Source organism: Stegostoma tigrinum, chromosome 2 (genome assembly GCF_030684315.1).
Source record: "Stegostoma tigrinum isolate sSteTig4 chromosome 2, sSteTig4.hap1, whole genome shotgun sequence".
Taxonomy (NCBI): Eukaryota; Metazoa; Chordata; class Chondrichthyes; order Orectolobiformes; family Stegostomatidae; genus Stegostoma; species Stegostoma tigrinum.
This window is the reverse complement of record NC_081355.1, coordinates 12,972,875-12,987,217: the sequence shown is the minus strand read 5'-3', so window position 1 is coordinate 12,987,217 and position 14,343 is coordinate 12,972,875. Positions and strand designations below refer to the sequence as shown.

Below are 14,343 nucleotides of genomic sequence, written 5' to 3'. Positions count from 1 at the left end.
GTGTGATTAGCAGAAAATAGGTCAACTCTGCAGAGAGCAAAACACCTCCCATTGATATCAATTTTTTATCCATGTCTCTTAACTATCATTGATGAAATAAAAATGAAACAAAGTATTTATGAAAGATCAATAATTTGTGATCGTTAATATTAGAATACAAAAAACAGAAGTAGGCCATCTGAGCCTGCTACGTCACTCATTTCAATCATTTACTGTCAATGCCAGCCTTACATGTGCCTATACACATACTATACACCATAATCCTTTAAGTCCTTTAGACCCCAGTAACTATAATGCATTACTGTTTGGAAGTTTAGAGTGTATCACTTAAGAATAGCTTTTTACCAGGCCCCATATTGATAGTTGCAAATAGAAAAATATTTTTCTTACAGCAAACAGCCAATATTCAGAGACGATGTGTATGCCCTTTTCTTTGACAGACTTGTATTCTCGATTGCTGTCATTCTGCCGCCCCTGGTAGATGAAATGGGTTACTGTTTCATCATAACTCCATCTAAAAATACAAATGCAAAGCATAACTTGGAGTGTAAAGTTCATTTTAAACTGAGTGATATAGGAAACATCTATACTGAGAAGTGACTTCTTAGCACCTGTAAACAAATACCTGTAATCTGCTCCCAGGGAGGCTGCAATTGCATTCAAATCCCCCTGTTTCTTACCAAGTTTCTTGCTCACACAAATTACTACATCTGCCAGGACTTTAGGCTCTTCCTATAAAGAATTGAGAGAAGAAACAATATAAGAGGTATAGTAAATGTATTGCACTTTGTCTTGGTTAAATTTTAAGGAGGCTGTTACAAAACTGAGAGAAAAAACTCCAATTTGTGGAAAATCACTTGGTTAAAGATAAATTTAATTGCTCAAAGTACTGCACTAATACAGATTGTAGCATCAATAAACAAAGGTACAAGACAAATCATGGCCATGTCAAATTTTCTTGCTCACTGCTCCTCAAAAGGTTTAATATATTTGTACTTTATCAATATAATGCTGAAGAAGTAGATAATGACTAAAAATGCATATGTTTGAAAGAAGAGAACTTCAAGGTGTGGGAAGCAAGCAGTCAATGTGATTCAATTAGAAGGCTCAATGGAGCATACCAGTAGCAAAGGCTTGGTGTGTCAAATATTCTACTTTTTCACTGTAACGCACTGATTTGAAGATTCATTAGAAACATCATGTTGCAGCGAAACAGGCCATTGGTGCAGCCACTTTTAGAATACTGCGTATAATTCTAGTCATCCTTCTACAGGAAGGATGTTATTAAACTTGAGAAGGTGCAGAAAAGAGTTATGAGGATGTTACTGGGACAGCAGTGTTTGAGTTACAGGGAGAAGCTAAATAGGCTGGGGCTTCTCTCCCCGCAAGTGTCGGAGGCTGAGGGCTGACCGTACAGAGGTTAATAAAATCATAGAGTTATTCAGCATGGAAACAGAAACTTCAGTCCAACTCGTTTGCACCAGCCTAGATATCCTAAAATGATCTAGTCTCTTTTGCTAGCATTTGGCCCACATCTCTCTAAACCCTGGCTATTCATGTACACACCCAGATGCCTTTAAATGTTGTAATCGTACCCACCTCCTCCACTTTCTCGGCATCTCTTTCCATCCATGACCACCTTCTGCATGAAAAAGTTGCTCCTCGGATCCCTTTTAAATCTTTCCCCTCTCGCTTTCAATGTACTCCCAGAGGTTTTAGACTCCTCTAACCTGAGGAAAAGACCTTGGCTATTCACCCTACCCGTGACCCTGATGATTTTATAAATCTCTAAGGTCACCCCTCAGCCTCCAACACTCCATGGGAAGGGCATGGAATTGGTGAGTAGCCACGGTCTTTTTCCCGGGGTGAGGGAGAAATAAACTAGAGGGCATAGGTTTAAGGTGAGAGGGGAAAGATTTAAAGGGACCTGAGGAGTAGGTTTTCACACAGAGGGCAGCACGCACAAATAACAAGCTGCCAGAGGAAGTGGTGGAGTAAAGTACAATTACAACATTTGAAAGGCATCTGGATGGGTATATAAATAGGAAAGGTTTTGAGAGATAATGGGAACTGCAGATGCTGGAGAATTCCAAGATAATAAAATGTGAGGCTGGATGAACACAACAGGCCAAGCAGCATCTCAGGAGCACAAAAGCTGACGTTTCAGGCCTAGACCCTTCATCAGAGAGGGGGATGGGGAGAGGGAACTGGAATAAATAGGGAGAGAGGGGGGGGCGGACCGAAGATGGAGAGAAAAGAAGATAGGTGGAGAGAGTATAGGTGGGGAGGTAGGGAGGGGATAGGTCAGTCCAGGGAAGACGGACAGGTCAAGGAGGTGGGATGAGGTTAGTAGGTAGATGGGGGTGCGGCTTGGGGTGGGAGGAAGGGATGGGTGAGAGGAAGAACAGGTTAGGGAGGCAGAGACAGGTTGGACTGGTTTTGGGATGCAGTGGGTCGGGGGGGGGGGGAGAGCTGGGCTGGTTGTGTGGTGCAGTGGGGGGAGGGGACGAACTGGGTTGGTTTAGGGATGCAGTAGGGGAAGGGGAGATTTTGAAACTGGTGAAGTCCACATTGATACCATATGGCTGCAGGGTTCCCAGGCGGAATATGAGTTGCTGTTCCTGCAACCTTCGGGTGGCATCATTGTGGCAGTGCAGGAGGCCCATGACGGACATGTCATCTAGAGAATGGGAGGGGGAGTGGAAATGGTTTGCGACTGGGAGGTGCAGTTGTTTGTTGCGAACTGAGCGGAGGTGTTCTGCAAAGCGGTCTCCAAGCCTCTGCTTGGTTTCCCCAATGTAGAGGAAGCCACACCGGGTACAGTGGATGCAGTATACCACATTGGCAGATGTGCAGGTGAACCTCTGCTTAATGTGGAATGTCATCTTGGGGCCTGGGATAGGGGTGAGGGAGGTGGTGTGGGGGCAAGTGTAGCATTTCCTGCGGTTGCAGGGGAAGGTGCCGGGTGTGGTGGGGTTGGAGGGCAGTGTGGAGCGAACAACGGAGTCACGGAGAGAGTGGTCTCTCCGGAAAGCAGACAGGGGTGGGGATGGAAAAATGTCTTGGGTGGTGGGGTCGGATTGTAAATGGCGGAAGTGTCGGAGGATGATGCGTGTATCCGGAGGTTGGTAGAGATATGGGCTAAATACTGGCGAGTGGAACTAGGTCAGATTGGGATGTCTGGCCAGCACGTACAAGTTGAACCGAAGAGTCTGTTACTGTGCTGTAGCTTTCTTCAAGTATTGGTTTTGCCTAAAATATAAATGTCACTTCTATTTTACCAGTGCTGGTTTAGACACATGAAGTTGTGGGCTGGCTGCTGATGGCACTATCGTGTTCCGTGTACTATTTGCCAGGGCCACTTTTAGATTCCTGCCAATGACTTCAGACAGCGGAGTACTCATCTTTCTGTTACGCTGATCTGGATTCTTTGGAGTTTCCAGAATTGCCAATGCATCCTGCAGGAAAACGAATATGATTCAAAATCAGGAACTTAAGATAGAGACGCAGGTAAGATCATAGCAGAATAAAACACCAAAAGATTCAGTTCTTTTCAATTACAAGGACAAAGCAAATAGTAAGCTTTTTAGTTAGTCAATATTAAGTGTTAAACCAGAGTTTATCTACAGAGTAGTTTTCCTACTGTAACACTGAATAAATAATAGCTTATTTAGGTGGAAGTATAAAATGTTAGTTATTAAGAATATAATAATACATGGAATACAGAATTCAAAGTTATTTAAATAAAAAATACAGCTTGTGGTCTATCATTTTGACTTAGTGAGTTAATACACAGTAATGGTTACTACACTATTACACAGAAATACTGGCGATTGCACTTTTCAATGGAAATCTGGGCCTGTAGCATGTCATTCTATCATGGAATTGGGGATCCTCCTGATATCCTGGCTAATGTTCTTTCCTCCAGCAACATCATTTAAATAGATTAACTGGCCATTTATCTTGTTTTTTGTGGAAATGTACTTTTTAAATCAGGTTCTCAAGCAGCAGAATAGGTGAGCTAGGAAGAAACAAGCAAATGATAGCAAGGGTAGGTCACGGGTGGAGTTAAAAAGAGGGGAGTTCAGTCAGGAACTACTGGTTGGGGGCTAAAAGTACATTTAAAATAGATCAACCACATGCTCGTCACAAAATAAAATGCAAGAATAAGTTAACATACAAAAAGCTAAACATTATAGATGCTTGAACCTGAAACAGAAAACATTGTAATCAACAGGTAATTTATAAGTGAAGAGAATGAAATATTTTGTCAGATCTTAAATATTTAAATAAGATTAGAGCTAGGTCAGATGACCTGTAAAGCCTCTTTGTCAGTTTCCCATGCTTCTGTATCTACTTGCTGAACTACGTCTTTGAGCTCTTTATCACTCCACAAAATATGTATCTTAATACCTTATGACAATATTAGTTCTGCACTTAAGCACATAGTTTCACTATTCCTTTCATTTATGCAGTTTATCTCCCTCTCCGTATGTTTTGTTCTTTTAAATGCTGTACATGAGCAATATCTACTTGTTATGATAAAGGATCCAAATTTGAAACGTTGATAACCACTTTTGCCTGAAATCGATAACTAGTTATCGATTCTATAAGTGCACACTACCAAGTTCATCGACTGCAGAGACTCGTTAAATTTAAACTTGCTGGTATTTAAAACTTTTTAATCTGTCTTGCACTTGAGGATGTGCTGGTACCTGAACATCAAATGATGGCTTGAAGAGCTTGTCCTTGCATAGGAACTTTGAAGGTGTATCAAGTAGCAAGTTGGCTTCTTTTTGTTGGCTGGGCACTCCTACGTCTGCTCTCTTTTCTGTGGTCTCAGTTCTATTTTGTTGAGATAAGACCAATTGGAAGGCTTTACTCTGGAACCTCTTTATATCCAGTGGAGTCACAGCAGAGTTCTGCATGTTTTTCAGTTTGGACAAGGGATGCTCAGGCGTCTGTTTTGGCACTTTGTCCATACCTGAGACCGTGATCGGTTGATTCACTTTAGCAATATTTTTCATGAAAGATATTACAAAAAACAAGTTAAAATGTTTAACCGTAACTGAATGTGGTTAGATTCCAGCATATGTCAAATCAAGCTGCAAACAACAAAGCAAAATCTTAAAAAACACAATAACCCAATGCAAACAGAAATAAAGCAAAAAAAAAAATCACAGGTGCTGGAACTCTCGCAAATCCGAATGTTTTAGAGACCAGTCATATTCAACTTAAAACATTCAATCTGATCCCCTCTGCACAGATGCTGTCAAACATGCTGAGTTTATCCAGCACATACTGCTTTTATCACTGAAACAGGGTGTAAGATTACTGGCACCTTTAGTTCTATTCATTGAAAATTTGAGACTAAACCATTTACGCAACAGTATTGGTTTTAAATGTAAACCTAGTGCGTTTTGTTAATACAATAAAACATGACCACTGTGTTTCTCTGTGTTCTTAACAGATCCCAGGCAAATTGCGTTTTATTGCGTTCTTTAAAAATGAAGTCACTTAGAACCTACGTTCCTTTTGCAGGTAAGGTCTGAAGTATATTGGAGCATTGCTGTAACTCAGTCACAAGCACTTTAAAAGAATTTTTGTTTCTATGGGATATCTGCACATCTGGCAAGGCCAGCATTTATTGCCCATCTCTAACTGCCCTTAAGAAGGTGGTGGTGAGCCACTTTCTTGATCTGCTGCAATCCATGTGGTGCAGGTCCACCCACAGTACTGTTAGACAGTTTCAGGATTTTACCATGGAATATTGACGGAACTATGACATAATTTAAAGACAGGATGATGTAATAGATGGGAACTTGAGGGTGTTGTGAGCTCCCATGCATTTGCTGCCATTGTGTTTCAAGATGTTAGTGGTCTTGGGTCTGTAAAGTCCTGTAGAAGGTGTCTCAGTGAGTTGAAGTTCATCAAGTATACAGTACACACTGCTGTTACTATGTGAGGGTAGTAGACAAAGTGAATGTTAAAAATGATGAATGGCCTGCCAATCAAACAGGTTAATTCATCTTGATAGTGAGAGCATTGCTGCCCATGTCAGAGCATGGTGGGTTCAAGCCCTGCCCAGAATTTAAGCACAAAAATAATTTTCATTCTGATTCTTGAACTTGTTGGTTGGCAATTTCATTCCTTTTGTTACATGTTCATTGCATATAATTCATTTGTATCTAGAAACAAAATCATCTCCCTCACACCTGTCACATAATATTATAGACTAAGTAAATATGCTGCATCTATAACAGATTATGACAGAATTTAATTTTCTACTTAAAAGTGCCTGTTTGAAAGGAAAAAGGAGGGAGGATGCAACTTTCATCATCGAATGTGCTGAATAAATCAATCTTTAAAGCCTCAAAAAATCCTTCCAAAAACAGTGGTCGATCTCAACGAACTGTCAGTGCAACAGCAGATGGTCAGCATTTCAAAATGTGATGGAAATTGGCACTGATAATTCAAAGTAAAACACTGAATTCATTCAATCAAACAAGCATAATTTTAAATACAATCAAAATGCTTTAAAAACCATGGAATGCAACTTCAGCAGCTGGCGCAGTTTATCAAATTAATTCTGAGTCCCTTTGGTTACAGCATCATCACAAGGATCCCACCCTTGATCAGATGTGGTTCTTTCAGTTTCAGAATCTTTCCTCCACAACAAATCATCTTCTTTTTCTTCAACTAAATAATTTGCATTTTGGAGGATCAGATGACAATTTGTGCATTAGCAGCAACCCATGACTTAATGACAAAATCACACAAATCATCAAAATGGGAAATGTTTATTTTTCTTTTCCATCAACCATCCACCTATTTTGTGCAGCATGCATAAAATCCTTGAATGGCTTGCCGAGGTATACATTCAAGGCTGGATTAAAGACATTGGCCACTTGGTATAAGGACAATTATTTCTTTACAGCTCTCGACACATTCAGTTATACAAAATCTGTATGTGCCCAACAAGACACCACCTTCCAAATCCATGACTACTTCCACCTAAAGGACAAGAGCACTAGATACACGGGAACACTATCACTGCAACTTCTGCTCCAAGCCACTCACCATACTGACTTGGGACTGTATTGCCATTCCTTCACTGACATTGAAGGAAAATACTGAAAATGGCATTTTCTCTAATGGCATTGTGGGAAAAACCACAGTAAGTGGACTGCAGTGGTTCAAGAAATCAGCTTGTCATCACCTTCTCAAGGGCAACTAGGGATAAGCGATAAATGGTGGGCCAGCCAATGACACCCACACCTCTCGTTACGACTACCTGATTATTCTAATCCCGTTGTCTAGTGCTCAGTCTACAGTCTTAAAGGAGTGTCATCACAAGTATACATTCGAATACTAATTAACACTATGAAGGATGCTACATGTACCACCCTTGCAGGCAGAGAGTTCCAGATTCCCAACACATACGGTAAAATTTTTTCTCTCCTCACATCCAAACTAAACCTCCTGCTCCGAAACTAAATCTATGCCCCCAGTCAATAATTGTTCCACCAACGAGAATATTTCTTCCTGTCTACCCTTTCCACACCTCGTAATTTCATACCTCTCAAACATGGCCACCCTCAGTCTCCTCTGCTCCAAGGAAAATAATCCCAGTCTATCCAATCTCTTTTCATAACTAAAACTCAACAACATCCTGGTACAACTCTGCACCCTCTCCAGTGTTATCAAGTCCCTCCTATAATGTGGATTCCAGAACTGCACATAATACTCTAGCTGTGGCCAAACCAAAGTTTTATACAGTGCCAGCATGGCCTCCCAATTCTTAAACTCAATGCCTTGATTAATAAAAGCAATTATCCCATATGTCTTCTTATCTACTTTATCTCCCTGCCCTGCTATCCTAGCAGTCGGTGGACATGCAAGGCAAGACCCCTTTGATCCTTGGTGCTTCTTAGGAGCCTACTGTTCATCATGTATTCCCTTGCCTTGCTTGCCCTGCCCAAGTGCATCAACTTATTTGAATTTCATTTGCCACGATCAGCCTATCTGGCCAGCCTGTCTTTCTCCTCCCATAATTATCATTCCAGACTTCATTCTAGCCATCAAATCACTATTATGGACATGGATAAAATTACTTGCAAAAATCTTTACTTATGGCAGTTTTACATTTCAAAGTTACAATCGGCTTTAATTTTGCTCCACTGGCTACATTGGCTAGTACGACCATAAACCATGTCTTCTCACAGCCTGTGGTTTTCATCAAAACTATTTTCAAAACCTTCCACCTGACAGTTCAGCTGCTGTGCAGATCAAACTTCACAGGGGTTACATCCATGCTTTTGATGTGAAGTAACTGATACTTGTGTTTTGCTGCAAATGCTGAATCTCTGGAATCTGATCATTTTGACATTGACATCTGTTAGTCTTTGAGTCAACTTGGTGTTTTGTCACAACATTAGAAAGTTTTGCTCCATAACACAGCTATAACTCAAAACTGTTGCTTTGAAATCTTTGCTGGAATCAAGGTTCGATTGCTTAAGTATACATTTTCAGTGCACTTCTGGTGGTGATGCTGTAACTATCCCACGATTTAGGAGGATCCGAATCCAATAGAGGTTTCTTGAGGTAAAGAAATGAATGGTCCCTTTCCTCATGGCAGATTTGAACTTGGGGCATCTTCAGGACAGACTCCTCTTTCTTCCGACCTCACACCAGATTTCACTATCATCAAATTCCCTCGTTGCAGCACAATTATTTCACAAGTTAGCAAATGTTACAACTTTTAGCTCAGAGGTAGCTTCAAACTTCATTCTTTGTTGCTGTTTGCCGTGCATATTGCGCTATATGGATGTATTTTAATGTCCCATGCACTTTCCTGGCAACACAGCTTGTAACACCTGCTTGATCCAATGTGCTGTCTTTATAAAAGAGTGGATAAGATGATATATTTCTGAGGAGCAAAACTGAGACCAATTCCTAATGTGAGTATATCATGTCTTTGCAGAAAAGGGGGTCAACTTACAGAATATAGGTCATGATTTTTGGTGCCTAGATAATGGGTCCTTCTAAATGCTGGGTCAAATTATACACTATGATCTACAGGTATCACAACAGCCCACTGGTAAAAACAAATGAAGGTGATAATCCGACAGGCAACAGAAAAACTATGCTGAGGAGCAACCTAATGTGTGGTATTGGTAATGTAGGATTGGGGTACTTCACACATTTTAGCAAAGCATAGTGGCTACAGTGACTTAATGAAATGGATAAGGTACATTCCTTGATAGTGGGCTAGGAATTAGCTTGAACAATTTAGTCATCTCTCTCTTCAGCAGCTAAATAGGCTAAAATACCTAACCTAACCAGATAAATAGAAAGCGGGACATAACACCAGCGCTTCGGAGGCTCACTGATGATGTTACCTAGAATGGTGACGAAACGTCTGAAAACCAACCTTCCAGCTCAGCGAGCAAACTCACATCCAGGATAAAATACAATAAAACATAGAAGTGTTAATTCGATACTTACCAGCATTGTTCGCATTTTCCACAAAGAATTTGCTTTCATCAGCTTTTTTCCCTGATTGAGCAGACGCAAATAACCAAGCAGCAGTCACAGCTGGTAAATTCCATTTCTTTGCAGCTTCGTATTTGGAGCCTTGTGGCTCCTGTAGGACCAAATGGGTGCTGGCAAGCATGCCTTTCTTCAAATTTGCTTTCCGAACAAAATACTCTTGCACTCTTTAAACAACAAAAAAAGCCACAAAGTTTAGCTTTAAGACATTTAATGTACTCTGCTTAAGAAATGAAATTCATTTTCATTATCCCATACTAGTATCGTATCCAAGTCAACAGGGAAGAAAGGCACAGATTCCTACCTATTCAAGGATAGGATGATATTCACAGGAATTAACCTTATTTACTCCTCCACTTGGAAGGACTGGCTCTTCCCAACAGCATAGCTAAAATTCATGTGGAAAATAGAAAGAACATGCTATGTCAAAGCAGTCCTCCCCCTATTACTGAAGCTGTGGACAAATCACATAAAGGTCCATTTTTGATTTATCTCATTTTGCCTTTCCTCCAGCCTCGTTACTTTACTTGCTATTATATAAATTGGTAGATGATAACTTATGTGGAAAATGAAAGGGATCTTGATTTATATTAAATTTAAACTAAAAATACTTGTAATTGGCAAGTAATATTGAGTACCTAGTCCAGAGTTATGAATATGCAAAATAAAGTAGAATGATTATGTGAATGTATTCAAAGGTGCTTTGATTCTTTCAAACATGTTAGTTACCAAGATAAAAATAATTACAAAGTTGAATCTAAAACTAAATCTAGAGATGGTTCCAAGCAAAATCCTACAAACACAGGAAATACACTGAGTTTCAAGTAGGACATAGCAATTTCTTTGCCTCTTCTTATATTTTGCAATGCCATTTTATAATTTAGTGTAACTGAACGGTCTCCTTATGCATTCCTACACCATCTAATTTTTTAATTTGCAGTTTAATACCTAACTTTTTGCTTCTAAGAGCACTTTCACAGTAAGTAGAATCTACCTAGATAAATTTTTAGATGATGATTCTCTTGCTGCAACTGTACATTATTTCCTGTGACTTAATCTTGCAAGAATGCTTTATCACTCCTAAAAAGTAGTTTATTATACAGGTAATGATATTAATCATTTTAGTAGTCAGAATGATGATAGATCTATTCAAACAAAGGGTACATTTCTAAAGAATGTGCAAGAGCACAGAGAGACATGTGCCATATATGCACAAATCATTAAAAGGTGCAGAACAGGTTGTGCAAGTGATCAGTGAAGCATACAGAATCCTGGGCTTCATAAAGGTGGACACTGAACAAAAACAAGGAAGTTATATTGAGTGTATATAAACCCTGATCAGCTGGAGCACTGCATGCAATTCTGGATCCCACATCATAAGAAGGAGAGATTAAAGAACACAATAAAGTGTTCAGTAAAGCTTCAGAAGGATACCTCGAGAGATGAGAAACTATGCGAATAGATCAGATAAGCTAGGGTTATCTCTTTGGAGAAAAGATGATTAAACCTTTTAGACAAAGATTTTCAAAATCATTAACGATCTGAACAAAGCAGATAAGGAAAATCTGTTTCTTTTGGTGAAAGGATCATGAACTGGAAGATGGCGACTTAAGGTGATTGGTAAACAAACAATGCAGAGGCGAAGATTTCTTTTCTTAAACAGTGAATGGTGAGGATCTGGAATGCTTTGCTTGATTACGGTGTGGAAGAAGCTTCAACTGCGGCCTTCAAGAGAAAGTTTGTAGAGCTACAGGGAAGTGGCAGGGGAATGAGGGGACTAGTGGAGTTACTTTTCCAGAGAGAGCTGGTGTAAGACATCAACGGTTGAATAGCTTCCTTCTTGCCCGAACCAAACAAACCAGCTGTTGGGAAGCATTATAAGGTCAATGTCAAGATAAAATAGCAAGGAGTTATTACTACTTCATTGATCATTGAGGCAACTACACTTACAATAACTGTGCACAGTTCTGGTCACCAGAGCATGTAAAAGACATTGCAGCCATTGAAAAGACACAGAAGTGAGCAACCAGAAGAACTGAGCAGAAATTAAGAGGGATCAGATAAATTAGGTGTGTTTCTACTGGAGCAGACAAGGCTGAGTGGTGGTAAGGCTACAGTATTTGGGGATTCCAAAGTTTCGTGACATGACAAGCTGTTTCATCTTTTCCAGAACAGTAATAGCAGAGAACTCAGCCTCTGCTTAATCGGCAGAATCAGTTTCAGTCAATTAATAGCAGATCCATGGAAAATGCTCGCTGATGGAAGCAGACTAAATTGATTTATTCAAATAAAAATTAGACAGATTTCATTCAGGAAATTACAGTTTAGCTTATATAGGAACAGGAGTAGGCCATTCAGCCCCTCAAGGCTGTTCTGCTATTCAATGAGATCATGCGGCCTAATTCCACATAACGTGCCTTTGGCTCATATCCCTTTGCTTAACAAAGGTTTATATGTCTCAGATTTAAAATTAGCAACTGATCTAGCATCCAGTGCCATTTCTGCAGTGTGTTCCAGCACAGGATCATTACTTTCAGCACACATCTCTTCAGTATGACGTGCCTTTTCCTATAAAAATGCATAAAAGGATAATTATTTTAACTTCTGAAAATCTAAGAAGCTGTTATATTCTTCAAATGCTGTACTGTAAAACTATTGGCAAACTAATGTTTAAACAACATGCAAATTAAATTGCAAGGCAACTAGGGGCAGGCGGTAAAAATGCTGGGCAGCCAGTGACATCCACATCAGAAAATAGCCCATTCGTAACCCGGGGACTGCCTGTATATGCATATATGATTAACTGGGATTGAGGGAGAGGACTAAAGGTAGGCAATAGTGTACTTTGCTGTGATAGCAGCTCTGTCAGAGAACTTGTTTTTAATATTAGCAACCAATCACAATGCAGCATCCAGCTGTTGTGGAGCAAAAAAATAATTTCAGCATGTTTTTACTTTTTTACCTTAATGAAATGAGTTTGTTGTAATGTTAAGAATAGTAGAGAATCCCTCAGGGAAAACCAGCTATTGACATGGTCGCAGATCGTGTCAAACAAAGTGTGAAACCACATTTTTAGTTGAATGGCCTGCCTTGGTTTCCCAAGGTTGACATTATTCTCACCTCACGTGAAGAATAGTATCAATTTGTCAAATAAGTGGCTATTTGCGAGTTGTGGCAAGTGTATTGGACAATACTGATTTACTGTAATGGTTTCATACCAACTGTAAAGCAGAAAGGCCGTGCATTTATGTACTCATTGGCAGTTACCGTGCTCCAAGTAGTTCTGCAATGTTAAGTAATGCATCTCTTTCAATTCCAGTAAATTGACTGACTGACAACACACAGTCAGCCAATGGTGTGATTCCTTCCACAATCGATATAGGAGTGAATAAGGTATTTGACTGTGAAGCCAGTATACATTGCTGATCAATGCACATTGCCTGCAAAACAAAGAGAAAGACTGGAGCAGCAGAAAAATATTCCTTTGATAAAAAGGATTTATCAAAATTATTTGAAGACAGATTACAGTACCCAAAGAAATTTAATATTGATTAAGTCATTCCCAAAGGGAAAAAAGTGACAGATTTCAAGTGTTAAATGAAAAAACAACTAGCAACTTGTACTTATGACTGGACAGAGCACACACACGACTGTAATTCCTTTATGAATTAGATCGTCAAGATTTGATTTTGGCTGGAATCTCTTAAAACATTGAATAAACAACTAAATTCTTTCAAAGTAATTAAGGAAAACATTGTTAATGACCCCCAAATTTAACAAAAGTCAATTTTAATCACATGCTTTATCACAAAGATCTTTTTCCATGTGATCGTATATGTTTAGCTGAACCACTCAAGATTATTCAAAATGCAAACAGTAGAGGAGTTGGGGTGCTACAAGTATAGAACATAAAAGGAAAGTGGTAATTACTAGCCTGTATATAAGTTTAATCAAACCTCAAGTAGGAGGTACTACATGTAGTATTGTGCTCCACACTACAGAAGGACCCTGACACGAAGGTCAACAGAAGACATGGTACAGATTTACTGGAATGCAAAATCATAAAAATAACAAAAGGCCTAAACACCAAGGCTCTTCTTGACTACAACACCACAGATTATGGATTGATACGGTAGAATTTTTAAAATTATCAAAGGACAGGTTAGATAGAAACAGCCTACTTCCCTTAGTTCAAGCTTAGAAAAATAAATGTTTTAATAGAGTCATGAAGTTGCAGAATTGACTTCCAAAGTCAGTGGTTGAGAACACAAAGGCCACAAAATTTGAACTTTCATTTTGGTAACTGAACGAAGGAAAAGAGGATGAGCGAAGGCATACAGGAGAAGGGTAATATTATTTGTCAATGTACATGGCGAATGTCAACAGTGAGTTTGGGCTGAATGGTTTATATCCAGGTTGGACCCATTGTATATTATTAGACAGTGACTGGAACAGGGCAAAATGTACTAACTATTATGACCAAAGTCATTCTCTCTACCAGGAGATAGGCTTCAACGTGAAGTTGTAAGCAAGTAATTCTCATCAACGGCTTAATTAAATTTCACATCTTAATTAAAAAAAAGAATAGGTTTCTATTAGCATCTATTTTAAAAATCACACTTGTAACCATCAACCAGATCAATTTAAGCAGTATTTGTCTCAGATGTACTATCAGCTTAATTACTGAACCTTCCCTATTAACATGTCATAATTTCCTACAAGGCTCTTACATGAACAAACTTTGGCAAAACAAAATTGAAGCTGCAGAGTTTAATCACAATACTCTTCACA

General features: G+C 39.3%; 1 protein-coding gene across 4 annotated transcripts in view; it reads right to left on the bottom strand.

Moving 5' to 3' along the window:
- The window catches only part of topbp1 (DNA topoisomerase II binding protein 1), a 57,179-nt gene that overhangs the window by 25,615 nt on the left and 17,221 nt on the right, over positions 1-14,343 (bottom strand). For all 4 annotated transcript variants that reach the window (XM_048524222.2, XM_048524232.2, XM_048524208.2 and 1 more), the window contains exons 12-17: positions 12,820-12,992; positions 9,508-9,719; positions 4,716-5,008; positions 3,282-3,458; positions 626-732; positions 391-514 (exon numbers count right to left, since the gene is read on the bottom strand). In XM_048524222.2, coding sequence (XP_048380179.1) covers positions 391-514; positions 626-732; positions 3,282-3,458; positions 4,716-5,008; positions 9,508-9,719; positions 12,820-12,992 — 1,086 coding nt within the window. The remainder of the gene's footprint in view (positions 1-390; positions 515-625; positions 733-3,281; positions 3,459-4,715; positions 5,009-9,507; positions 9,720-12,819; positions 12,993-14,343) is intronic.